The sequence below is a fragment of the Rhinoderma darwinii genome, chromosome 8, assembly GCF_050947455.1.
Source record: "Rhinoderma darwinii isolate aRhiDar2 chromosome 8, aRhiDar2.hap1, whole genome shotgun sequence".
In the NCBI taxonomy this organism is placed as follows: Eukaryota; Metazoa; Chordata; class Amphibia; order Anura; family Rhinodermatidae; genus Rhinoderma; species Rhinoderma darwinii.
In genome coordinates, this window is record NC_134694.1 from 60,691,343 (window position 1) to 60,716,742 (window position 25,400).

Genomic DNA, 25,400 nt, shown 5'->3' on the forward strand with positions numbered 1-25,400 from the left:
CGCCGAACACAGAATGTGATCGGGATCCCGTCTTCCTCGTGTGGACTCTACTAGTTTAATTACTTATATATTATCATGAATAATCTTTTGACCTTCTAATTATGATGTGCGGTAAACTGCCTATTTCCATGCAGGTACAACATTTGGGTATATTTACCCTTTAGGTGCTGTGTAAAGACAGGATGAGCAATTTTCTTATTTGATTCATATTTCCTATCTATATTGTATACAATCGTTTTTTGGCGATCGATATGTTAAACTCTCAGAGCGACATGTCATCTCCGGGATATACTGATCGACTACGTATAATTGAATGCTGAGAGGACTCTGTTTACTAACGATCGGTATCCTGGTTACTAAAGCGAGACGTCATATCCGGTCCGGACTGATCCGACGCATGCGCATTGGAGCCGGACAAATACGGGCTGTGAATGACAGGCGTCATACGTCAAACAACAATACCTGCTTTCTGATTGGCTAAGTGGTCGTGCAGTCTCCGATTTTCACCCAGCTGGTGAATATTGTGATTTATGGAATTATGTCTTTTCTTGCATGAAAAATGTATGTTTTATGTTGCTTTTAACATCAACTTATTGTTTTCACTATATGTATCGATTTATGTCACTTCGATACTCTTTCATTGTTTGTATCACGTTGTTTTGAGATGTATATATCAACCTCATTATTTTAATGAGATTGACGATACTGATTGGATACACACTATATAAACCACTGAATATGTATGTATCACTATGCTTGAGAAAGGTCCCAAGGTGGGACGGAAACGTTGCATTGCCATGTTGGCACAATAAATTTCACTTTTTTTTCACCTTAATCATTGGAGTGCTGCTGAATTTTCTTCTTGGATATATATATATATATATATATATATATACACTACCGTTCAAAAGTTTAGGGTCACTTAGAAATTTCCTTATTTTTGAAAGAAGAGCACAGTTTTTTTCAATGAAGATAACATTAAATTAATCAAAAATACACTCTATACATTGTTAATGTGCTAAATGACTATTCTAGCTGCAAACGTCTGTTTTTTAACGCAATATCTACATAGGTGTATAGAGGCCCATTTCCAGCAACCATCACTCCAGTGTTCTAATGGTACATTGTGTTTGCTAACTGTGTTAAAAGGCTAATGGATGATTAGAAAACACTTGAAAACCCTTGTGCAATTATATTAGCACCGCTGTAAACAGTTTTGCTGTTTAGAGGAGCTATAAAACTGACCTTCCATTGAGCTAGTTGAGAATCTGGAGCATTACATTTGTGGGTTCGATTAAACTCTCAAAATGGCTAGAAAAAGAGAGCTTTCATGTGAAACTCGACAGTCTATTCTTGTTCTTAGAAATGAAGGCTATTCCATGCGAGAAATTGCCAAGAAACTGAAGATTTCCTACAACGGTGTGCACTACTCCCTTCAAATGACAGCCCAAACAGGCTCTAACCAGAGTAGAAAGAGAAGTGGGAGGCCCCACTGCACAACTGAGCAGCAAGACAAGTACATTAGAGTCTCTAGTTTGAGAAATAGACGCCTCACAGGTCCTCAACTGGCAGCTTCATTAAATAGTACCCACAAAACGCCAGTGTCAACGTCTACAGTGAAGAGGCGTCTCCGGGATGCTGGCCTTCAGGGCAGAGTGGCAAAGACAAAACCATATCTGAGACTGGCTAATAAAAGGAAAAGATTAATATGGGCAAAAGCACACAGACATTGGACAGAGGAAGATTGGAAAAAAGTGTTATGGACAGACGAATCGAAGTTTGAGGTGTTTGGATCACACAGAAGAACATTTGTGAGACGCAGAACAACTGAAAAGATGCTGGAAGAGTGCCTGACGCCATCTGTCAAGCATGGTGGAGGTAATGTGATGGTCTGGAGTTGCTTTGGTGCTGGTAAAGTGGGAGATTTGTACAAGGTAAAAGGGATTTTGAATAAGGAAGGCTATCACTCCATTTTGCAACGCCATGCCATAACCTGTGTTCAGCGCTTGATTGGAGCCAATTTCATACTATAACAGGACAATGACCCAAAGCACACCTCCAAATTATGCAAGAACTATTTAGGGAAGAAGCAGGCAGCTGGTATTCTATCTGTAATGGAGTGGCCAGCGCAGTCACCAGATCTCAACCCCATAGAGCTGTTGGGGGAGCAGCTTGACCGTATGTTACGCAAGAAGTGCCCATCAGGCCAATCCAACTTGTGGGAGGGCCTTCTGGAAGCATGGGGTGAAATTTCTCCCGATTACCTCAGCAAATTAACAGCTAGAATGCCAAAGGTCTGCAATGCTGTAATTGCTGCAAATGGAGCATTCTTTGACGAAAGCAAAGTTTGAAGGAGAAAATTTATTATTTCAAATAAAAATCATTATTTCTAACCTTGCCAATGTCTTGACTATATTTTCTAGTCATTTTGCAACTCATTTGATAAATATAAGTGAGTTTTCATGGAAAACACAAAATTGTCAGGGTGACCCCAAAGTTTTGAACGGTAGTGTATATGTATATATAACACTGCCTATGACTGGCTTCTTAAAGATAAAGACATGCACTTTTGTACCAATGTTTGAAATATGTTAAAAATATATATATATTTATATACTGTATATATAATGGGAACTGTACATTTAATAGCTTGATTGCTAGCTGATGTATGCTCCCCCTACTTATACTTGACACCATTGTTAGTTTGCGATGGCTTGAGAAAGGTTCCTGTTGAACCGATACGTTGCTGTGTTTGGGGTGAATAAATCCACCCTGTTTTTCATCTACCTTGAAGTCCTGGTGCCATTACTACGTTCTATGCTGTTTTCTATCTAAAAAGAAGGGGAATTGATTCATCCCCAGGTGACGAGCACATGGCCTGATTCTCTGGATCTGTGGAGTGCTGTGTTCACTTGCTCTTGTTCTGTGTATATATATATATGTGTATATATATGTGTGTGTATATATAAATATATTTAATAACAATTACTGATTGCTGCATGAAAATGAATGTAATTTATTGAATAATTCAAGGTACAAATATGTTCGAGAGGACCAATAGGTGACAATTGGAACACCTTTAGGATATCTTCTTGAGTGTTCTTTCCACATTAATGGGGCATTTTTCTGTGTACACTTGTTGTGATTGCATTTTGGGTGATCTTGGGTTGCTCAGACTTTCTGGATTCGCCTAGGGATCTGATTATTGCTGGTGAGATGGAAGCATAACTTGAAGCTCTTGGGCTTTAATGTAAAATCTGTGACAGGATCCCCATTACTTGTTCCTATGTCTTCTAATGTGACAGAGAGGTTGCATGAATGTGAAGGCCGAGCGTGCACATATATTCAATGCAGAAAGGGAGTTAGGATCCTCTTACACGGCCGGACGTTGGCTGTGTAAATGAACAATGTTTAACGATACAGCTCGTTGATCGGTGCTAGTTTGCTCCATTCACAAGGAGCTATGTATGGGTTACTACGATCGCCCGTCCCCATACATTTCGATCATATCGGCAGAACATCTCCGTTTACACAGGGAGATGTGCTGCCGACAACGATAATATTTTCGGCTACATAAATGATATGATCAGCGGGTGAGTGTTGCTTGTTCATTGGCTGATCCTTGCCTTGTTTACAACACGGCAATGATCGGGAACGAGCGTTCACATATAATTGGCCCGTGTAAAAGGGCCTTAAGCCTTTATCATACAACTCTGGCAGCGGCTTATCTACAGCAGAAACAAAGGATCAGGCACGTCTAAATCCAACATGCCCGATCCTCCATCCCCAGAGTCAAGAGGTCCCCATACACGATGGTTGCTGATCCCTCAAAAAATCGTCAGGTTTGGCCAACATTTATGTAATGTTTATGGCCAGTGTTTCACCTCTTGCACATGACCGAGTTCCGCTGGATTTCCAGGCCCGACCGCGGTACAGGTGAACGGGACTCCTGGCATCATAGATGTTTTATGCCTTTCTGTGGAACTGCTATTCTGTATAATTTTGTTCAGTACGGAGGTCCCCGGGTGACCCAATGCGGTCATATGGGCCCCAGTAACGGCTGCCACACACCATCAATGTTGTAATTTACACATGAATTCACTTTATAGAACCAGTCAGGATAGTGATGATTTGAATGACTTCAGAATGTGGAATTTTGGTACCAAAGGTTTGACGGATGCATTGATGTGTATTTGTAGCATGCAGAAAGTAAGCCTCTTTTTTTATGTTGTCAGGCATATTATAGTACAAAACTAGTTTTATTAAGTTACAACTGTGGGCACACGACAGCTAAAATACTGGGACGTTTAATTGTGGGAAACTAGAACAGAATCCCTGTGGCCTCCGCTCTCTCCGCCTCGTTTTCTCAGGTCAAGCTGGAGAAAGGAGCGAGTGAGTAAAAAGAGCAGCCGCTAGGTAGCGCTATTGCTTTCTGAAATATGGGAGGAGTCATCCAGTTGAGGTAAAGTGAAGTTGTCCATGTAGCGTATGTGTAGAGCGGGATTGGCCTCGGGGCGTGGCGTCACGCAAGGGTCCTGTCTCCTCCGCTCTGAGGCGGGCCTAGCGCAGGAGGGGAGGGGTTACGGCTCGGTCTGCAGAGCGGGAAGGTGTGGCTACACTCTGGAAGGACGGAGCTGTCCCGTGTACGTAGCGCCTCCTCTCTCCGCTTAGCTCTGGACAGTTGTTTCATGTGCTGCTTCCTAACGAGCTCAGCGCCTGAAAGTCATGGTGCCGTAGAGGTAAGAGCAGCAGTGAAGCAGAGGACCGGCCTGCGCCTTCCTCCCTGGTGACTGCGCTGCTCACTTGCCACTGACGAGCATGGCACTCCGGAGTCTGTCCGAGCAGCCTGAAGCGGACCCCTCCCTGCCCACGGACTCCTCCTCTCTACAACACTCGGGGTGCAGTTGTCACAAAAGTTGCGGCAGCTGCCGGCTCTTCCTCGGATTCTTTGCGCTATCGCTGTCATTGCACTTGGTCACAATTTGCTGCTTTCTTGAGCTGCGTTCGGAGATGCGCCGGGAGATGGGAGCAGGGAAGCTCGCACGGGGCTCTGGCCCAGGGACCAACGACGACGAAGGGGACTTCTCCCAGCACAGGAGGACGGCGGTGCTGCTCTCTGACCTGCAGCATCCGGGAGCTGGTGACCGGCAACAGGTGAGTCCTGCCGGGTGTCCCACATGGAGCATTCTTCTGTAGGAGCGCACAACTCTATGGCACGTAGAATACGATGTGCAGGCTCCGGCTGATGTTAACGAATCAGTCACTTCAATGTCAAGTGTCCAGTGCTGGGATGTGTTGATATCTTTACTATTCTGTGTGTGTGTTGGGATCTTTACTATGGTGTGTGTGTGTGTGTGTGTGTGTGTTGGGATCTTTACTATGGTGTGTGTGTGTGTGTGTTGGGATCTTTACTATGGTGTGTGTGTGTGTGTGTGTGTTGGGATCTTTACTATGGTGTGTGTGTGTGTTGGGATCTTTACTATGGTGTGTGTGTGTGTTGGGATCTTTACTATGGTGTGTGTGTGTGTGTGTGTTGGGATCTTTACTATGGTGTGTGTGTGTGTGTGTTGGGATCTTTACTATGGTGTGTGTGTGTGTGTGTTGGGATCTTTACTATGGTGTGTGTGTGTGTGTGTGTTGGGATCTTTACTATGGTGTGTGTGTGTGTGTGTGTTGGGATCTTTACTATGGTGTGTGTGTGTGTTGGGATCTTTACTATGGTGTGTGTGTGTGTTGGGATCTTTACTATGGTGTGTGTGTGTGTTGGGATCTTTACTATGGTGTGTGTGTGTGTTGGGATCTTTACTATGGTGTGTGTGTGTGTTGGGATCTTTACTATGGTGTGTGTGTGTGTTGGGATCTTTACTATGGTGTGTGTGTGTGTTGGGATCTTTACTATGGTGTGTGTGTGTGTTGGGATCTTTACTATGGTGTGTGTGTGTGTTGGGATCTTTACTATGGTGTGTGTGTGTGTTGGGATCTTTACTATGGTGTGTGTGTGTGTTGGGATCTTTACTATGGTGTGTGTTGGGATCTTTACTATGGTGTGTGTGTGTGTGTGTTGGGATCTTTACTATGGTGTGTGTGTGTGTGTGTGTTGGGATCTTTACTATGGTGTGTGTGTGTGTGTGTGTGTGTTGGGATCTTTACTATGGTGTGTGTGTGTGTGTGTGTTGGGATCTTTACTATGGTGTGTGTGTTGGGATCTTTACTATGGTGTGTGTGTGTGTGTGTGTGTGTGTTGGGATCTTTACTATGGTGTGTGTGTGTGTGTTGGGATCTTTACTATGGTGTGTGTGTGTGTGTTGGGATCTTTACTATGGTGTGTGTGTGTGTGTTGGGATCTTTACTATGGTGTGTGTGTGCGTGTGTGTGTGTGTTGGGATCTTTACTATGGTGTGTGTGTGTGTTGGGATCTTTACTATGGTGTGTGTGTGTGTGTTGGGATCTTTACTATGGTGTGTGTGTGTGTGTGTTGGGATCTTTACTATGGTGTGTGTGTGTTGGGATCTTTACTATGGTGTGTGTGTGTTGGGATCTTTACTATGGTGTGTGTGTGTGTTGGGATCTTTACTATGGTGTGTGTTGGGATCTTTACTATGGTGTGTGTTGGGATCTTTACTATGGTGTGTGTGTGTGTGTGTGTGTTGGGATCTTTACTATGGTGTGTGTGTTGGGATCTTTACTATGGTGTGTGTGTGTTGGGATCTTTACTGTGTGTGTGTGTGTTGGGATCTTTACTATGGTGTGTGTGTTGGGATCTTTACTATGGTGTGTGTGTTGGGATCTTTACTATGGTGTGTGTGTGTTGGGATCTTTACTATGGTGTGTGTGTGTGTGTGTGTGTTGGGATCTTTACTATGGTGTGTGTGTGTGTTGGGATCTTTACTATGGTGTGTGTGTGTGTGTGTTGGGATCTTTACTATGGTGTGTGTGTTGGGATCTTTACTATGGTGTGTGTGTGTGTTGGGATCTTTACTATGGTGTGTGTGTGTGTGTGTTGGGATCTTTACTATGGTGTGTGTGTGTGTTGGGATCTTTACTATGGTGTGTGTTGGGATCTTTACTATGGTGTGTGTGTGTGTGTGTTGGGATCTTTACTATGGTGTGTGTGTGTGTTGGGATCTTTACTATGGTGTGTGTGTGTTGGGATCTTTACTATGGTGTGTGTGTGTGTTGGGATCTTTACTATGGTGTGTGTGTGTGTTGGGATCTTTACTATGGTGTGTGTGTTGGGATCTTTACTATGATGTGTGTGTGTGTGTGTTGGGATCTTTACTATGGTGTGTGTGTGTGTGTTGGGATCTTTACTATGGTGTGTGTGTGTGTGTGTTGGGATCTTTACTATGGTGTGTGTGTGTGTGTGTTGGGATCTTTACTATGGTGTGTGTGTGTGTGTGTTGGGATCTTTACTATGGTGTGTGTGTGTGTGTGTTGGGATCTTTACTATGGTGTGTGTGTGTGTGTGTGTGTGTTGGGATCTTTACTATGGTGTGTGTGTTGGGATCTTTACTATGGTGTGTGTGTTGGGATCTTTACTATGGTGTGTGTGTGTGTGTGTGTGTGTGTTGGGATCTTTACTATGGTGTGTGTGTGTGTGTGTTGGGATCTTTACTATGGTGTGTGTGTGTGTGTGTGTGTGTTGGGATCTTTACTATGGTGTGTGTGTGTTGGGATCTTTACTATGGTGTGTGTGTGTGTGTGTGTGTTGGGATCTTTACTATGGTGTGTGTGTGTGTGTGTTGGGATCTTTACTATGGTGTGTGTGTTGGGATCTTTACTATGGTGTGTGTGTGTGTGTGTTGGGATCTTTACTATGGTGTGTGTGTTGGGATCTTTACTATGGTGTGTGTGTGTGTGTGTGTGTTGGGATCTTTACTATGGTGTGTGTGTGTTGGGATCTTTACTATGGTGTGTGTGTGTTGGGATCTTTACTATGGTGTGTGTGTGTTGGGATCTTTACTATGGTGTGTGTGTGTGTGTGTTGGGATCTTTACTATGGTGTGTGTGTGTGTGTGTTGGGATCTTTACTATGGTGTGTGTTGGGATCTTTACTATGGTGTGTGTGTGTGTGTGTGTGTGTGTGTGTGTGTGTTGGGATCTTTACTATGTTGTGTGTGTGTGTGTTGGGATCTTTACTATGGTGTGTGTGTGTGTGTGTTGGGATCTTTACTATGGTGTGTGTGTTGGGATCTTTACTATGGTGTGTGTGTGTGTGTGTGTGTTGGGATCTTTACTATGGTGTGTGTGTGTGTTGGGATCTTTACTATGGTGTGTGTGTTGGGATCTTTACTATGGTGTGTGTGTGTTGGGATCTTTACTATGGTGTGTGTGTGTGTGTGTGTTGGGATCTTTACTATGGTGTGTGTGTGTGTGTGTTGGGATCTTTAGTGTGTGTGTGTGTGTTGGGATCTTTACTGTGTGTGTGTGTGTGTGTGTGTGTGTTGGGATCTTTACTGTGTGTGTGTGTGTGTGTTGGGATCTTTACTGTGTGTGTGTGTGTGTGTTGGGATCTTTACTGTGTGTGTGTGTGTGTTGGGATCTTTACTGTGTGTGTGTTGGGATCTTTACTGTGTGTGTGTGTTGGGATCTTTACTATGGTGTGTGTGTGTTGGGATCTTTACTATGGTGTGTGTGTGTGTGTGTTGGGATCTTTACTATGGTGTGTGTGTGTGTGTGTGTGTTGGGATCTTTACTGTGTGTGTGTGTGTGTGTGTGTGTGTGTGTGTGTGTTGGGATCTTTACTGTGTGTGTGTGTGTGTGTGTGTGTGTGTGTGTTGGGATCTTTACTGTGTGTGTGTGTGTGTGTGTGTGTGTGTGTTGGGATCTTTACTGTGTGTGTGTGTGTTGGGATCTTTACTGTGTGTGTGTGTGTGTTGGGATCTTTACTGTGTGTGTGTGTTGGGATCTTTACTGTGTGTGTGTGTGTGTGTGTTGGGATCTTTACTATGGTGTGTGTGTGTGTTGGGATCTTTACTGTGTGTGTGTGTTGGGATCTTTACTATGGTGTGTGTGTGTTGGGATCTTTACTATGGTGTGTGTGTGTTGGGATCTTTACTATGGTGTGTGTGTGTGTTGGGATCTTTACTATGGTGTGTGTGTGTGTTGGGATCTTTACTATGGTGTGTGTGTGTGTTGGGATCTTTACTATGGTGTGTGTGTGTGTTGGGATCTTTACTATGGTGTGTGTGTGTGTTGGGATCTTTACTATGGTGTGTGTGTGTGTTGGGATCTTTACTATGGTGTGTGTGTGTGTTGGGATCTTTACTATGGTGTGTGTGTGTGTTGGGATCTTTACTATGGTGTGTGTGTGTGTTGGGATCTTTACTATGGTGTGTGTGTGTGTTGGGATCTTTACTATGGTGTGTGTGTGTGTGTGTGTGTGTTGGGATCTTTACTATGGTGTGTGTGTGTGTTGGGATCTTTACTATGGTGTGTGTGTGTGTTGGGATCTTTACTATGGTGTGTGTGTGTGTTGGGATCTTTACTATGGTGTGTGTGTTGGGATCTTTACTATGGTGTGTGTGTTGGGATCTTTACTATGGTGTGTGTGTTGGGATCTTTACTATGGTGTGTGTGTTGGGATCTTTACTATGGTGTGTGTGTTGGGATCTTTACTATGGTGTGTGTGTGTGTGTTGGGATCTTTACTATGGTGTGTGTGTGTGTTGGGATCTTTACTATGGTGTGTGTGTTGGGATCTTTACTATGGTGTGTGTGTGTGTGTTGGGATCTTTACTATGGTGTGTGTTTTGGGATCTTTACTATGGTGTGTGTGTTGGGATCTTTACTATGGCGTGTGTGTTGGGATCTTTACTATGGTGTGTGTGTTGGGATCTTTACTATGGCGTGTGTGTGTGTGTTGGGATCTTTACTATGGTGTGTGTGTGTGTTGGGATCTTTACTATGGCGTGTGTGTGTGTGTTGGGATCTTTACTATGGCGTGTGTGTGTGTTGGGATCTTTACTATGGCGTGTGTGTGTGTTGGGATCTTTACTATGGCGTGTGTGTGTGTTGGGATCTTTACTATGGCGTGTGTGTGTGTTGGGATCCTTACTATGGTGTGTGTGTGTTGGGATCTTTACTATGGTGTGTGTGTGTGTGTTGGGATCTTTACTATGGTGTGTGTGTGTGTGTGTGTGTTGGGATCTTTAGTATGGTGTGTGTGTTGGGATCTTTACTATGGTGTGTGTTGGGATCTTTACTGTGTGTGTGTGTGTTGGGATCTTTACTATGGTGTGTGTGTGTGTGTGTGTGTGTGTTGGGATCTTTACTATGGTGTGTGTGTGTTGGGATCTTTACTATGGTGTGTGTGTGTGTGTGTTGGGATCTTTACTATGGTGTGTGTGTGTGTTGGGATCTTTACTGTGTGTGTGTGTTGGGATCTTTACTGTGTGTGTGTGTTGGGATCTTTACTATGGTGTGTGTGTGTTGGGATCTTTACTATGGTGTGTGTGTGTTGGGATCTTTACTATGGTGTGTGTGTGTGTTGGGATCTTTACTATGGTGTGTGTGTGTGTTGGGATCTTTACTATGGTGTGTGTGTGTGTTGGGATCTTTACTATGGTGTGTGTGTGTGTTGGGATCTTTACTATGGTGTGTGTGTGTGTTGGGATCTTTACTATGGTGTGTGTGTGTGTTGGGATCTTTACTATGGTGTGTGTGTGTGTTGGGATCTTTACTATGGTGTGTGTGTGTGTTGGGATCTTTACTATGGTGTGTGTGTGTGTGTTGGGATCTTTACTATGGTGTGTGTGTGTGTGTTGGGATCTTTACTATGGTGTGTGTGTGTGTTGGGATCTTTACTATGGTGTGTGTGTGTGTTGGGATCTTTACTATGGTGTGTGTGTGTGTTGGGATCTTTACTATGGTGTGTGTGTTGGGATCTTTACTATGGTGTGTGTGTTGGGATCTTTACTATGGTGTGTGTGTTGGGATCTTTACTATGGTGTGTGTGTTGGGATCTTTACTATGGTGTGTGTGTGTGTGTTGGGATCTTTACTATGGTGTGTGTGTTGGGATCTTTACTATGGTGTGTGTGTTGGGATCTTTACTATGGTGTGTGTGTGTGTGTTGGGATCTTTACTATGGTGTGTGTTTTGGGATCTTTACTATGGTGTGTGTGTTGGGATCTTTACTATGGCGTGTGTGTTGGGATCTTTACTATGGTGTGTGTGTTGGGATCTTTACTATGGCGTGTGTGTGTGTGTTGGGATCTTTACTATGGTGTGTGTGTGTGTTGGGATCTTTACTATGGCGTGTGTGTGTGTGTTGGGATCTTTACTATGGCGTGTGTGTGTGTTGGGATCTTTACTATGGCGTGTGTGTGTGTTGGGATCTTTACTATGGCGTGTGTGTGTGTTGGGATCTTTACTATGGCGTGTGTGTGTGTTGGGATCTTTACTATGGCGTGTGTGTGTGTTGGGATCTTTACTATGGCGTGTGTGTGTGTTGGGATCTTTACTATGGCGTGTGTGTGTGTTGGGATCCTTACTATGGTGTGTGTGTGTTGGGATCTTTACTATGGTGTGTGTGTGTGTGTTGGGATCTTTACTATGGTGTGTGTGTGTGTGTGTGTGTTGGGATCTTTAGTATGGTGTGTGTGTTGGGATCTTTACTATGGTGTGTGTTGGGATCTTTACTGTGTGTGTGTGTGTTGGGATCTTTACTATGGTGTGTGTGTGTGTGTGTGTGTGTGTGTGTTGGGATCTTTACTATGGTGTGTGTGTGTTGGGATCTTTACTATGGTGTGTGTGTGTGTGTGTTGGGATCTTTACTATGGTGTGTGTGTGTGTGTGTTGGGATCTTTACTATGGTGTGTGTGTGTGTTGGGATCTTTACTATGGTGTGTGTGTGTTGGGATCTTTACTATGGTGTGTGTGTGTTGGGATCTTTACTATGGTGTGTGTGTGTGTTGGGATCTTTACTATGGTGTGTGTGTGTTGGGATCCTTACTATGGCGTGTGTGTATGTGTTGGGATCTTTACTATGGTGTGTGTGTGTGTTGGGATCTTTACTATGGTGTGTGTGTGTGTTGGGATCTTTACTATGGTGTGTGTGTGTTGGGATCTTTACTATGGTGTGTGTGTTGGGATCTTTACTATGGTGTGTGTGTGTGTGTTGGGATCTATACTATGGTGTGTGTGTGTGTTGGGATCTTTACTATGGTGTGTGTGTGTGTTGGGATCTTTACTATGGTGTGTGTGTTGGGATCTTTACTATGGTGTGTGTGTGTGTTGGGATCTTTACTATGGTGTGTGTGTTGGGATCTTTACTATGGTGTGTGTGTTGGGATCTTTACTATGGTGTGTGTGTTGGGATCTTTACTATGGTGTGTGTGTTGGGATCTTTACTATGGTGTGTGTGTTGGGATCTTTACTATGGTGTGTGTGTGTTGGGATCTTTACTATGGTGTGTGTGTTGGGATCTTTACTATGGTGTGTGTGTTGGGATCTTTACTATGGTGTGTGTGTTGGGATCTTTACTATGGTGTGTGTGTGTGTGTGTTGGGATCTTTACTATGGTGTGTGTGTGTGTTTGTGTGTTGGGATCTTTACTATGGTGTGTGTGTGTGTGTGTTGGGATCTTTTCTATGGTGTGTGTGTGTGTGTGTTGGGATCTTTTCTATGGTGTGTGTGTGTGTGTGTTGGGATCTTTACTATGGTGTGTGTGTGTTGGGATCTTTACTATGGTGTGTGTGTGTTGGGATCTTTACTATGGTGTGTGTGTGTTGGGATCTTTACTATGGTGTGTGTGTGTGTGTTGGGATCTTTACTATGGTGTGTGTGTTGGGATCTTTACTATGGTGTGTGTGTGTGTGTTGGGATCTTTACTATGGTGTGTGTGTGTGTGTTGGGATCTTTACTATGGTGTGTGTGTGTGTGTGTGTGTTGGGATCTTTACTATGGTGTGTGTGTGTTGGGATCTTTACTATGGTGTGTGTGTGTGTGTGTTGGGATCTTTACTATGGTGTGTGTGTTGGGATCTTTACTATTGTGCGTGTGTGTGTTGGGATCTTTACTATGGTGTGTGTGTTGGGATCTTTACTATGGTGTGTGTGTGTTGGGATCTTTACTATGGTGTGTGTGTGTTGGGATCTTTACTATGGTGTGTGTGTGTTGGGATCTTTACTATGGTGTGTGTGTGTTGGGATCTTTACTATGGTGTGTGTGTGTTGGGATCTTTACTATGGTGTGTGTGTGTTGGGATCTTTACTATGGTGTGTGTGTGTGTTGGGATCTTTACTATGGTGTGTGTGTGTGTTGGGATCTTTACTATGGTGTGTGTGTGTGTTGGGATCTTTACTATGGTGTGTGTGTGTGTTGGGATCTTTACTATGGTGTGTGTGTGTTGGGATCTTTACTATGGTGTGTGTTGGGATCTTTACTATGGTGTGTGTGTGTGTGTGTGTGTGTGTGTGTGTTGGGATCTTTACTATGGTGTGTGTGTGTGTGTGTGTGTGTGTGTGTGTGTGTGTGTGTTGGGATCTTTACTATGGTGTGTGTGTGTGTGTGTTGGGATCTTTACTATGGTGTGTGTGTGTGTGTGTGTGTGTGTTGGGATCTTTACTATGGTGTGTGTGTTGGGATCTTTACTATGGTGTGTGTGTGTTGGGATCTTTACTATGGTGTGTGTGTTGGGATCTTTACTATGGTGTGTGTGTTGGGATCTTTACTATGGTGTGTGTGTTGGGATCTTTACTATGGTGTGTGTGTGTGTGTGTTGGGATCTTTACTATGGTGTGTGTGTGTGTGTGTGTTGGGATCTTTACTATGGTGTGTGTGTGTTGGGATCTTTACTATGGTGTGTGTGTGTTGGGATCTTTACTATGGTGTGTGTGTGTTGGGATCTTTACTATGGTGTGTGTGTGTTGGGATCTTTACTATGGTGTGTGTTGGGATCTTTACTATGGTGTGTGTGTGTGTGTGTGTGTGTGTGTGTGTGTGTGTTTTGTGTGTGTGTGTTGGGATCTTTACTATGGTGTGTGTGTGTTGGGATCTTTACTATGGTGTGTGTGTGTTGGGATCTTTACTATGGTGTGTGTGTGTTGGGATCTTTACTATGGTGTGTGTGTGTTGGGATCTTTACTATGGTGTGTGTGTGTTGGGATCTTTACTATGGTGTGTGTGTGTGTGTGTTGGGATCTTTACTATGGTGTGTGTGTGTGTGTTGGGATCTTTACTATGGTGTGTGTGTGTGTTGGGATCTTTACTATGGTGTGTGTGTGTGTGTGTTGGGATCTTTACTATGGTGTGTGTGTGTGTGTGTTGGGATCTTTACTATGGTGTGTGTGTGTGTTGGGATCTTTACTATGGTGTGTGTGTGTGTGTGTTGGGATCTTTACTATGGTGTGTGTGTGTGTGTGTGTGTTGGGATCTTTACTATGGTGTGTGTGTGTGTGTGTTGGGATCTTTACTATGGTGTGTGTGTTGGGATCTTTACTATGGTGTGTGTGTGTGTGTTGGGATCTTTACTATGGTGTGTGTGTGTTGGGATCTTTACTATGGTGTGTGTGTGTGTGTGTTGGGATCTTTACTATGGTGTGTGTGTGTTGGGATCTTTACTATGGTGTGTGTGTGTTGGGATCTTTACTATGGTGTGTGTGTGTTGGGATCTTTACTATGGTGTGTGTGTGTTGGGATCTTTACTATGGTGTGTGTGTGTTGGGATCTTTACTATGGTGTGTGTGTGTTGGGATCTTTACTATGGTGTGTGTGTGTTGGGATCTTTACTATGGTGTGTGTGTGTTGGGATCTTTACTATGGTGTGTGTGTGTTGGGATCTTTACTATGGTGTGTGTGTGTTGGGATCTTTACTATGGTGTGTGTGTGTTGGGATCTTTACTATGGTGTGTGTGTGTTGGGATCTTTACTATGGTGTGTGTGTGTTGGGATCTTTACTATGGTGTGTGTGTGTTGGGATCTTTACTATGGTGTGTGTGTGTTGGGATCTTTACTATGGTGTGTGTGTGTGTGTTGGGATCTTTACTATGGTGTGTGTGTGTTGGGATCTTTACTATGGTGTGTGTGTGTTGGGATCTTTACTATGGTGTGTGTGTGTTGGGATCTTTACTATGGTGTGTGTGTGTTGGGATCTTTACTATGGTGTGTGTGTGTTGGGATCTTTACTATGGTGTGTGTGTGTTGGGATCTTTACTATGGTGTGTGTGTGTTGGGATCTTTACTATGGTGTGTGTGTGTTGGGATCTTTACTATGGTGTGTGTGTGTTGGGATCTTTACTATGGTGTGTGTGTGTGTGTGTGTGTTTGTTGGGATCTTTACTATGGCGTGTGTGTGTTGGGATCTTTACTATGGTGTGTGTGTGTGTGTTTGTTGGGATCTTTACTATGGCGTGTGTGTGTTGGGATCTTTACTATGGTGTGTGTGTGTGTGTTTGTTGGGATCTTTACTATGGCGTGTGTGTGTTGGGATCTTTACTATGGTGTGTGTGTGTGTTGGGATCTTTACTATGGTGTGTGTGTGTGTGTGTGTTGGGATCTTTACTATGGTGTGTGTGTGTGTGTGTGTTGGGATCTTTACTATGGTGTGTGTGTGTGTGTGTGTGTGTGTGTGTTGGGATCTTTACTATGGTGTGTGTGTGTTGGGATCTTTACTATGGTGTGTGTGTGTTGGGATCTTTACTATGGTGTGTGTGTGTGTTGGGATCTTTACTATGGTGTGTGTGTGTTGGGATCTTTACTATGGTGTGTGTGTGTGTTGGGATCTTTACTATGGTGTGTGTGTGTGTTGGGATCTTTACTATGGTGTGTGTGTGTGTTGGGATCTTTACTATGGTGTGTGTGTGTGTTGGGATCTTTACTATGGTGTGTGTGTGTTGGGATCTTTACTATGGTGTGTGTGTGTTGGGATCTTTACTATGGTGTGTGTGTGTTGGGATCTTTACTATGGTGTGTGTGTGTTGGGATCTTTACTATGGTGTGTGTGTGTGTGTTGGGATCTTTACTATGGTGTGTGTGTGTGTGTGTGTGTGTGTTGGGATCTTTACTATGGTGTGTGTGTGTTGGGATCTTTACTATGGTGTGTGTGTGTTGGGATCTTTACTATGGTGTGTGTGTTGGGATCTTTACTATGGTGTGTGTGTGTGTGTGTGTGTGTGTTGGGATCTTTACTATGGTGTGTGTGTGTGTGTGTGTTGGGATCTTTACTATGGTGTGTGTGTGTTGGGATCTTTACTATGGTGTGTGTGTGTGTGTTGGGATCTTTACTATGGTGTGTGTGTGTGTTGGGATCTTTACTATGGTGTGTGTGTGTGTGTGTGTGTTGGGATCTTTACTATGGTGTGTGTGTGTGTGTGTTGGGATCTTTACTATGGTGTGTGTGTTGGGATCTTTACTATGGTGTGTGTGTGTTGGGATCTTTACTATGGTGTGTGTGTGTGTTGGGATCTTTACTATGGTGTGTGTGTGTTGGGATCTTTACTATGGTGTGTGTGTGTTGGGATCTTTACTATGGTGTGTGTGTGTGTTGGGATCTTTACTATGGTGTGTGTGTGTTGGGATCTTTACTATGGTGTGTGTGTGTGTGTGTTGGGATCTTTACTATGGTGTGTGTGTGTGTGTTGGGATCTTTACTATGGTGTGTGTGTGTGTGTGTTGGGATCTTTACTATGGTGTGTGTGTGTGTGTTGGGATCTTTACTATGGTGTGTGTGTGTTGGGATCTTTACTATGGTGTGTGTGTGTGTGTGTGTGTGTGTGTTGGGATCTTTACTATGGTGTGTGTGTGTGTTGGGATCTTTACTATGGTGTGTGTGTGTTTGTTGGGATCTTTACTATGGTGTGTGTGTTGGGATCTTTACTATGGTGTGTGTGTGTGTTGGGATCTTTACTATGGTGTGTGTTGGGATCTTTACTATGGTGTGTGTGTTGGGATCTTTACTATGGTGTGTGTGTGTGTGTGTGTGTGTTGGGATCTTTACTATGGTGTGTGTGTTGGGATCTTTACTATGGTGTGTGTGTGTGTGTGTGTGTGTGTGTGTGTGTGTGTGTGTTGGGATCTTTACTATGGTGTGTGTGTGTTGGGATCTTTACTATGGTGTGTGTGTGTTGGGATCTTTACTATGGTGTGTGTGTGTTGGGATCTTTACTATGGTGTGTGTGTGTGTGTTGGGATCTTTACTATGGTGTGTGTGTGTGTGTTGGGATCTTTACTATGGTGTGTGTGTTGGGATCTTTACTATGGTGTGTGTGTGTGTGTGTTGGGATCTTTACTATGGTGTGTGTGTGTGTGTGTTGGGATCTTTACTATGGTGTGTGTGTGTTGGGATCTTTACTATGGTGTGTGTGTGTGTGTTGGGATCTTTACTATGGTGTGTGTGTGTTGGGATCTTTACTATGGTGTGTGTGTGTGTTGGGATCTTTACTATGGTGTGTGTGTTGGGATCTTTACTATGGTGTGTGTGTGTGTTGGGATCTTTACTATGGTGTGTGTGTGTGTTGGGATCTTTACTATGGTGTGTGTGTGTTGGGATCTTTACTATGGTGTGTGTGTGTGTGTGTGTTGGGATCTTTACTATGGTGTGTGTGTGTGTGTGTTGGGATCTTTACTATGGTGTGTGTGTGTGTTGGGATCTTTACTATGGTGTGTGTGTGTTGGGATCTTTACTATGGTGTGTGTGTGTTGGGATCTTTACTATGGTGTGTGTGTGTGTGTGTGTGTGTGTGTGTTGGGATCTTTACTATGGTGTGTGTGTTGGGATCTTTACTATGGTGTGTGTGTGTGTTGGGATCTTTACTATGGTGTGTGTGTGTGTTGGGATCTTTACTATGGTGTGTGTGTGTGTGTGTTGGGATCTTTACTATGGTGTGTGTGTTGGGATCTTTACTATGGTGTGTGTGTTGGGATCTTTACTATGGTGTGTGTGTGTGTGTTGGGATCTTTACTATGGTGTGTGTGTGTGTGTTGGGATCTTTACTATGGTGTGTGTGTGTGTGTTGGGATCTTTACTATGGTGTGTGTGTGTTGGGATCTTTACTATGGTGTGTGTGTGTTGGGATCTTTACTATGGTGTGTGTGTGTTGGGATCTTTACTATGGTGTGTGTGTGTTGGGATCTTTACTATGGTGTGTGTGTGTTGGGATCTTTACTATGGTGTGTGTGTGTTGGGATCTTTACTATGGTGTGTGTGTGTTGGGATCTTTACTATGGTGTGTGTGTGTGTGTGTGTTGGGATCTTTACTATGGTGTGTGTGTGTGTGTGTGTTGGGATCTTTACTATGGTGTGTGTGTGTTGGGATCTTTACTATGGTGTGTGTGTGTGTTGGGATCTTTACTATGGTGTGTGTGTGTGTTGGGATCTTTACTATGGTGTGTGTGTGTGTTGGGATCTTTACTATGGTGTGTGTGTGTGTGTGTGTGTTGGGATCTTTACTATGGTGTGTGTGTGTGTTGGGATCTTTACTATGGTGTGTGTGTGTGTGTGTGTGTTGGGATCTTTACTATGGTGTGTGTGTGTGTTGGGATCTTTACTATGGTGTGTGTGTGTGTGTGTGTTGGGATCTTTACTATGGTGTGTGTGTGTGTTGGGATCTTTACTATGGTGTGTGTGTATGTGTTGGGATCTTTACTATGGTGTGTGTGTTGGGATCTTTACTATGGTGTGTGTGTGTTGGGATCTTTACTATGGTGTGTGTGTGTGTGTTGGGATCTTTACTATTGTGTGTGTGTGTGTGTGTTGGGATCTTTACTATGGTGTGTGTGTGTGTGTGTTGGGATCTTTATTATGGTGTGTGTGTGTGTGTGTGTGTGTGTGTGTGTGTTGGGATCTTTACTATGGTGTGTGTGTGTGTGTGTGTGTGTTGGGATCTTTACTATGGTGTGTGTGTGTGTGTTGGGATCTTTACTATGGTGTGTGTGTGTGTGTGTGTGTGTTGGGATCTTTACTATGGTGTGTGTGTGTTGGGATCTTTACTATGGTGTGTGTGTGTTGGGATCTTTACTATGGTGTGTGTGTGTGTGTGTGTTGGGATCTTTACTATGGTGTGTGTGTTGGGATCTTTACTATGGTGTGTGTGTGTGTGTGTGTTGGGATCTTTACTATGGTGTGTGTGTGTGTTGGGATCTTTACTATGGTGTGTGTTTGTGTGGGGATCTTTACTATGGTGTGTGTGTTGGGATCTTTACTATGGTGTGTGTGTGTTGGGATCTTTACTATGGTGTGTGTGTGTTGGGATCTTTACTATGGTGTGTGTGTGTTGTGATCTTTACTATGGTGTGTGTGTTGGAATCTTTACTATGGTGTGTGTGTTGGGATCTTTACTATGGTGTGTGTGTGTTGGGATCTTTACTATGGTGTGTGTGTGTGTTGGGATCTATACTATGGTGTGTGTGTGTGTTGGGATCTATACTATGGTGTGTGTGTGTGTTGGGATCTATACTATGGTGTGTGTGTCTGTTGGGATCTTTACTATGGTGTGTGTTGGGATCTTTACTATGGTGTGTGTGTGTGTGTGTGTTGGGATCTTTACTATGGTGTGTGTGTGTGTGTGTTGGGATCTTTACTATGGTGTGTGTTGGGATCTTTACTATGGTGTGTGTGTGTTGGGATCTTTACTATGGTGTGTGTGTGTTGGGATCTTTACTATGGTGTGTGTGTGTTGGGATCTTTACTATGGTGTGTGTGTTGGGATCTTTACTATGGTGTGTGTGTGTTGGGATCTTTACTATGTTTGCTACTCTCTGACCTGCAGTATCCGGGATCTGGTGACCGGCAACAGGTGAGTTCTGCCGGGTGTCCCACATGGAGCATTCTTCTGTAGGAGCGCACAAGTCTATGGCACGTAGAATACGATGTGCAGGCTCCGGCTGGTGTTAACGAATCAGTCACTTCAATGTCAAGTGTCCAGTGCTGGGATGTGTTGATATCTTTACTATTCTGTGTGTGTGTTGGGATCTCTACTATGTTGTGTGTGTGTGTTGGGATCTCTACTATGTTGTGTGTGTGTGTGTTGGGATCTCTACTATGTTGTGTGGGTGTGTTGGGATCTCTACTATGCTGTGTGTTGGGATCTCTACTATGCTGTGTGTTGGGATCTCCACTATGCTGTGTGTTGGGATCTCCACTATGCTGTGTGTTGGGATCTCCACTATTCTGTGTGTTGGGATCTCCACTATGCTGTGTGGGTGTGTTGGGATCTCCACTATGCTGTGTGGGTGTGTTGGGATCTCTACCATGCTGCGTGTGTGTGTGTGTGTGTGTGTGTGTTGGGATCTTTTCTGTGCTACGTGTGTGTGTGTGTTGGGATCTTTTCTGTGCTACGTGTGTGTGTGTGTTGGGATCTTTTCTGTGCTACGTGTGTGTGTGTTGGCATCTTTAGGCCCTGTTCATCAGACCTGCCTGCAAATTCTTGCTGTGATTTTCATTGCATTTTTTTCACCTGCAAAAAAAATGCAGCGAAAAACGGTCCGAGGCGGAACCGCGGCTAGAAAGAGCATGCGGCTTGGCTGAAAACCGCAGCGGAAAAAAAACATGCCTATGCCTCCCATTGAAATCAAGGAGAGCCGTTTTATTCCCTGATTCGGACGCGTTGTCCGCATCTAAATCGGCTTAAAAAAAAACTGTGTGAACTGGGCCTTACTGTGCTGTGTGTTAGAACCCTTACTATTGTGTGTGTGTGTGCTGGGATCTTTTCACTCAAATAAAAATTAAGTTCACAACGGCTCAAACATAGTGCATTATCTCACGTTGAAATGTGGAATTAATGATTGTCAAGGTGTGCTCACCTGCTAATGTCGTGCTAGAAACACGACACCCCTGTTGATATGGTCTTTCAAAAGTGGATGTCCAGGGAACTGCAAGCCACAGGTTTTTCCGGATACAATTTGTCTAGTACCAAATGATAGTGGTATTGCGATAATAACACTCTTGTCGGGTGGGATTCTCTGAAAAATCAGCCCTTGAATCAGCGCTGTTCCCTTGAAACGTAGTATTTTAGCTTGTTTCTATTGATGCATGGCCAAAATTGATAGTGATATAGCTACAGATGACGTGTTTCGTATAAGTTTGTTATTATGGTCGCGATGATACCAAATGTGTATATTTTATGTATTGAGACTTATTTTTTTAATGTATTGTAAAAAATTAGTATTTTTTTATTTAACATTACTATATGTCTATATGCCAGTACATTAGCCTGTGTACTGATAGTTGTTAGGACTTACCTAAGTGCATATATGGAATGTCCCTTAATTGCATCAATGGAATTCCCTGTGACGCATCCAATTGGCATTCTCCTTCTCTTTTTCCCCTTGAATGCTGCGGTCAGCTTTGATCGCAGCATTTAGGGCAATAGCAGAGCAGATGAGTTTTCTCTGCCCTCCTCCATTAGAGCGGGACTTTGGCTGTGTAATACAGCCATTGACCCGCTCCTGACAACAAGTGTGCGCGCGCGGTCAGCATGAGGTGATGCGTCTGGCGCTGTACTAATGAGTGGCGGTGCAGGCACTGAAGACAGAACATGGGGGTGTTTTGTAGTCCGCCCGCCATGTTGTGTCTTCAGTGCCGGCAGTCATTCGTGCAGCTCCGGTCACATCATATCATGCTGACAGAGCGCGCACTCGTCAGGACTCAAGAGCGGGGCAATGGCTGTATTCACGTATATTACACAGCCGCAGCCCTGCTCTGACTACATTCGTGTGTTACTATACTCAGTTGTGCAGCCTCAAAGCTTCGTATTGAAATAGAGGAATTAACAGTATTGAACCGCTTGAGGGTGCACGGTATCAAAACAGTATCGAAGTTTCGATGCATCGTGCAACCCTACACTGCGGCTGACAGGGTGGGTAATCTGTGAGCTTTTACGCAGCGTATCCGCCCTGTGTGAACCTCAGTGCATTATACATAGTGTTTCAGTTGTTATCTGGTTTGAAATTTACTAGTCAAAGGCTTACAGTGGAAACGCATTGTAAAACTCATGGGTAAAAAAAAAATCGCATGCATTCTACAAAAAAGGCGCGTGTTTTTCAGATTACTTTTTTTTTTCTTCTCCCCAACCGTTTAAAAACGCACCAAAACTGCAATTTAAGAGCAACATGTGAACCCAGCCTACCGCTATCAAACAGTCTGTCTGGAGACATTACCCATAGTTTATGCTGCCTCCCTGTTTCTACTAACATTCCAGCGTAGTGTAATGGATCTGGATGGGATGATTTTTATTATGTGTATATATCACATGTGCATCATGGAATTGAAAAATTACTCATATGGTACATTTGAAGTAAATTAAGGCATTGATCTGAATGTGCCAGGTGATGTTGTATTCACTGTCCGCCATCTCCGTATGTTATAGCATAAAGTATTTTCTTGCTGTATACACTATGTAGTGTTTCCATTTTCACAGCACTGTTGGAGTATTAGCGGCCTCTTACATTGTACATGTGGAGCGACTTATTGAAATATTATGCTATTACATTGGTAGCAGAGCAGCTACAGGGGAGTACAATTCTCTCCAGGTGCTATGAGCGGAATACATACAGAGCCTGTTTTCTGCGCATGGTAATATGCCGATGCTCCTAATACAATTCCTAAATACAGGTTCATCTTTGGTGTGCTCTGCTTCTGTGTTTTGAAAGGAAACTCCTGTTGAAATTATGAAGAAATGTTTTAGGCTTCCTAAAGAATCCTTTTTCAGGCCGTGCGGTTTGATACACGTGTTCCTGTCGCTGTCTCATTGAATAAAATGGCTGATGACCTATATTCATTATCACCTCCGGTACTTCGGGTCCCTACTGCCATGGAACGGAAGATAACTGGGATCTAATGCTGGATTGTAGATTTGACTATTTTTGTTTTTTAATACGTTTTTGGGGACCAGCAGGGGGACTTTTTGTCTTCATTACAACATTAGGGTTCACTCACGCATACCTACTAATTATTTTTTTAGTATTTTTGCTACTGTAGTTTTTTTATTTTATTAAACTGTAGCGTTCCTTTTATTGTGTTATTATCCTAATGTATATAAAAAGAAAAATAAAGACATTTTTGTAATAGGTCTTGATTTAAGACCTTGGCGACATATGACGTAACTGCGTCAGTCGCTAAGGGGGAAATATGGAGTGGGCTCACGGACGCGGTCCGCTCCATACTTAGTGGGTGTCGACTGCATGTTACAGCCGACACCTCACTGCAACGTCCAGGGTGGTAGTTAACAACTTAGATGCCACGGTCATAAGCGAATGCGGCATCTAAGGCCTCATCTTGGCCGGCAGCGGACTGTCAGCCGTGAGCCGCCTGCAAATTGCGGGCCATGCACATGGCCGCGGCCATTATTTTCAATGAGCCTGGACCGCAGAACACGGCCGTAATAAGGCATGTTCTTTCTTCGTCCGAGCTCCTGGGCCATGCATGGCCCGTGAAAACCACGGTCGTGTTCATGTCCCCATAGGAATGAATAGAGCAGCAATTCTCCTGTGGCTTTTCGTTGGAATTGCATCCGCAAAAGCACGTTCGTGTATGGGGCCTTCGCCCTTAGAAATAGGGGGTTAGCACCATCCGTCAGCCCCTCGCCCTTTCCCACAACACAATCGCAAGTTGCAGATGGCTGTTTATTCACTTTGCATTTTGTTAATCGATAAAAACAAGCTATTAACCCTTTTTATTTTTTAAAGCATTCTTACTTTGCAGCATTTTTCCACCACTGCCTAAAACTTTTGCTCAGCACTCTATATATTCATGTATATGGGTGTGTGTATATATGTATTTTTTTTACCTTTTTGTGAGTATAATTAACCCCTTTCCGGCCACCCACTGTCTTTTGGCGGCAGGCGGTGCGGGTCGTTTTTTGCCGTCGCTGTAGAAAAGGCATTTCTGGGAGCACTCATTCTAGCTCCTATACTCGGAGAAGCATTTTGAGTACAGCTGGGATCAGAAAAACAAATCAGACCCCAGCTGTCTAACCTTTTGATTGAAGGGGACTGTCTAACCCCATTATCAAAGGGAACTCCCCTCTTTGATCACGTCACCGGAAACCCAGTGACACGATCGGATATTGGGGGAATTCTCTGTGGTCAGCCTTGGGGTCTTAGAAAGGAAACCAGGGCTGTCTGCTCAGTAAAACTGCTGTTAGGGTACACTATGTAAAAAAATAAAGTTGTAAATAAAGTTATCCCTATATCTCAGGACTAGAGACTCCTCTGCCTTTACTACATTCATGGCGACGCAATGTAACTATACCCTTTAATTAACTGAACTCACCAGGAAGAAAACCTTTATATTCTCAACAGAGTTTTTGAGCAGGGGGATAAGAATGGTCTTTTGCTGGCCTACTTGGCTAGATAGGACACCATGCCAAATCCTATTTTAGAAATCCCGTCGTGTACTGGGATGCCTGTCAGTCACCCCTTGGCCATCACTGACGTATTTGCTAATTTCTACTCTGATTTAGTATTCCTCTAAGTTTCCAACAATCCATCTGAGCTAGAGGCATATTTAGATAACATGTTCCCCACTCTGTAACAAAATCGACATCCTCACTATCCAGAGGATATTCGCTCCTTTCTAAACAGGAAAATCCTGGGTGTGGACGGTCTGCCCCTAGAATGGTATAAATTGCATATTGACCTGATTGCCCCTCATTTGCTTGCCCGTTTTTCAATCCTTCAGTGGTGGTACTACCCTCCCCCTTCTATGAGGGAGGCTCTTAGAGTATGTTCACACGGCTTATTTTCAGTCGTTTTTCGGAATGCCTCCAAACATCTGCCCATTGATTTCAATAGGAGAAACTAAGTTCTGTACTGACGGGATGTAAAAAAGCTGCCGCGAAAAAGTACATGTCACTTCCTCAGCCGTTTTTGGAGCCGTTTTCATAGACTATAGAAAAACGGCGCCAAAAAACGGCTGTGAAAAACAACGAGAATTGAGTGACTTAAAAAAACTTCTGAAAATCAGGAGCTGTTTTCCCTTGAAAACTGCTCCGTATTTTCAGACGTCTTTTGAGTTTGTGTGTGCACATACCCTTATAGTGCTGATCCCCAAGCCCCGTAAAGATCCTAGGGACTGTGGCTCATACCGACCTATCTCACTCCTTAACCCCTTAAGGACGCAGCCTAGTTTTGGCCTTAAGGCTCAGAGCCCATTTTTCAAATCTGACATATTTCACTTTATGTGGTAATAACGTCGGAATGCTTAAACCTATCCAAGCGATTCTGAGATTGTTTGTGACACATTGGGCTTCATGTTCGTGGTAAAATTTGGTCGATATATTCAGTGTTTATTGGTGAAAAATTGCAAAATTTAGAGAAAATTTTGAAAAAATAGAATTTTTCTGAATTTAAATGCATCTGCTTGTAAAACAGACGGTTATACCACCTAAAATAGTTACTAGTTCACATTTCCCATATGTCTACTTAAGATTGGCATCGTTTTTTGACCATTCTTTTATTTTTC

General features: G+C 43.6%; 1 protein-coding gene across 3 annotated transcripts in view; it reads left to right on the top strand.

Annotated features, from left to right (window-relative positions):
- Positions 1-4,528: 4,528 nt before the first annotated feature.
- Positions 4,529-25,400, top strand: part of EDA (ectodysplasin A) — a 218,615-nt gene continuing 197,743 nt past the window's right edge. For 2 of the 3 annotated variants that reach the window (XM_075835655.1, XM_075835657.1), the window contains exon 1: positions 4,530-5,154. In XM_075835655.1, the coding sequence (XP_075691770.1) occupies positions 4,819-5,154 (336 nt within the window). In that variant the 5' untranslated portion in view covers positions 4,530-4,818. Of the gene's footprint in view, positions 5,155-25,400 lie in introns of all 3 variants that reach the window. The other variant, XM_075835656.1, reaches the window with a different exon arrangement.